This window comes from Frankliniella occidentalis, unplaced genomic scaffold, assembly GCF_000697945.3.
Source record: "Frankliniella occidentalis isolate FOCC.00 unplaced genomic scaffold, Focc_3.1 Scaffold250, whole genome shotgun sequence".
NCBI classification, from domain to species: domain Eukaryota; kingdom Metazoa; phylum Arthropoda; class Insecta; order Thysanoptera; family Thripidae; genus Frankliniella; species Frankliniella occidentalis.
In genome coordinates, this window is record NW_026267376.1 from 31,441 (window position 1) to 33,586 (window position 2,146).

At 39.4% G+C, this 2,146-nt stretch overlaps 1 protein-coding gene across 1 annotated transcript; it reads right to left on the bottom strand.

Annotated features, from left to right (window-relative positions):
• Window positions 1–302: 302 nt before the first annotated feature.
• On the bottom strand, window positions 303–2,146 carry LOC113217429 (uncharacterized). Its single transcript, XM_026437327.2, has 4 exons — window positions 1,760–2,146; window positions 1,503–1,642; window positions 846–1,413; window positions 303–760 (listed from the first exon to the last, which is right to left on the bottom strand). The coding sequence occupies exons 1-4, from the start codon at window positions 1,978–1,980 to the stop codon at window positions 370–372; spliced, it is 1,320 nt and encodes a 439-aa protein (XP_026293112.1). The 5' UTR covers window positions 1,981–2,146; the 3' UTR covers window positions 303–369.

The window sequence follows — 2,146 nt, forward strand, 5'->3', positions numbered from 1 at the left end:
ACAGATGAGAACATAATATGTCATTGGTGCTACAGGGTTTTTGAAGTATTATGTGTGCCATTATCCTGTGATATATTATGTTCTCATTTGTTTTTCTGTTTTGTTATAGTGCATCGCCTAGTGTACTTTATTTTTAATAATCTATCTTCATCCGAAGTACAAATGTGTATTTCTAGTTATATTGTATTATTGAGTACATTAAGTTGGACTTCAGTATTGATACTTAATCATATTTTCCAAAGTTCAATGTGCCAATGACTTATTGTTTACTTTTTAATGTAAGGTTTAGATGAAACTAAAGATTTTGTGCTGTATTCATTATGTTATATTAAGAATTGTTTTACATCACTTATTAAATTTTAGTACTTTTCATATTGGAATAGCTATCATTCGATCCTGCCAAGGCACAGCCCCAGGGCCATTGAAATAATCCGCCCAATCTTCTCTCAATTGAAGTGGTTCTGCAGCATGGCGGTTTCCACCCTGATGACCTAAGTTCTGCAGGCCATTCCCCATTTCTTCACGCCATCCTCCTCTGTGAATAATACCTGTTAACTCATCCTCCCTATCAAGCATTTCGGGGGGTGAATAGAGCTTCCTTCCCAAAGCATCAGTTCGTAGCAAGTTGTGCAAACATAATATTGCAAGCGTTACTGAACGTGCTGCATCAGGATCATAGCGCATGGCACTTCTTAAAATTTGGAAGCGATTAACAATGAGCCCAAAGGCATTTTCAGAACAACGACGGACCCTTGACAGTCTGAAAAAGTGGGACAGTGGCGTTAAAGCATTTCATAAAATCAACAGTCATTGGTTTTAGTTCTAAAATTGACATGAATTTTTACCTGTAGTTGAATATTCTTCTGGCTTTTGTGCGTTCTCCTCTCAAGTGCTCTTTCGAAAAGGGTATCATGACTCTACTTGAGAGAGTAAAACCTTCATCCCCCACAATTACAAAGGGAAAGTTTTTCTCTGAGCCAGGCAACGGACATGGTGGAGGAATGTTTCCAGAATTTTCCTCCAGATATGTTTTCATGGAACATTTATTCCACACTCCTTTATCTCCAATGCGGCCATTGGTTCCAACATCTACATAGATAAATCTCAGCCCAGCATCCACAATTGCCAGCAAAACTATACTGAACTGACATTTGTAGTTATAATAGGTTGACCCTGATTTGATAGGAGGCTCAATCAGGATGTGCTTCCCATCCATTGCCCCTATGCAATTGTAAAAGTTCCACCGGCTGCCACATTCAAAGGCAATATTTTGCCATTCTTCATGGGATTCAGGAAACCTCAGATATGTACCTTTCAGCACCGTGTACAGAGCCTCGCAAACTTCTTTAATAATACCGGATATGGTACTCTGACCCACTCTGAATTGGAAATGCAGTGATTCCTGAGTTTCTCCTGCAACATTTCATTTTACAAAATTAATATTGTAATACAGGAAAAGAATACAAAACGATATGCCTCAGTTTCACCATAGTCATTCTCACCTGTGGCTAAATGTCGGAGTGTGATTGAGAGACGCTGCTCCACAGATATACTACGCCTCAGATGTGTGTCCTGCTTTTCCACAAGAGGCCTTATCTTGTCAGCAAGCCACTGGAACATTTCTGGACTCATTCGTAAACACCTATAAAAGCATACACATGTGTGTTAATCAATATTCTGTGCAGTCCTGAGAAAGCTACAATAAGGCTTCTTCCACTTAAATTCAATGTGGCTTAACTCCAAATCACAGTCAACTCACTTTCTGTATTTCTCAGGATTTTCTGTACTCAGCTCTAGAAAAAGAGTGTTGTGACAACCGAGTCTATCTCTTCGAGCAATATAGTGATGAATCCACACACTTCTCTCTGGATAACGCTTCCTCAATTCCTCTATTAGTATCAGGCCAAATATAGCAGTAGCCCTTCTCCTTCTATTTAAGTAGTTTATATAATCATTATAGTAGCGATTTACTCGATCCATTTCGTCGAAATTTATCCTTCACTCGACAACTATTTTGTGTTTACCACCATACATGTTTACAAATAGCAGACAGCAATCGGCGCCTTTCCTAACGAAAATAAACGTGTCAACACGTTTAAGTGAGCACTGCAAGGCTGTGCACGCCAACGCCAACCGCAGCGGCAGC

Bases quoted from the DNA above. Each gene is read 5' to 3' on its own strand.
- LOC113217429 (XM_026437327.2), bottom strand. From the start codon at position 1,980: ATGGATCGAGTAAATCGCTACTATAATGATTATATAAACTACTTAAAT. The intron at 1,414-1,502 runs GTGAGAATGACT...GAAATGTTGCAG, and splicing joins ACTCCGACATTTAGCCACAG to GAGAAACTCAGGAATCACTG. The intron at 761-845 runs GTAAAAATTCAT...CCACTTTTTCAG, and splicing joins AGAAGAATATTCAACTACAG to ACTGTCAAGGGTCCGTCGTT.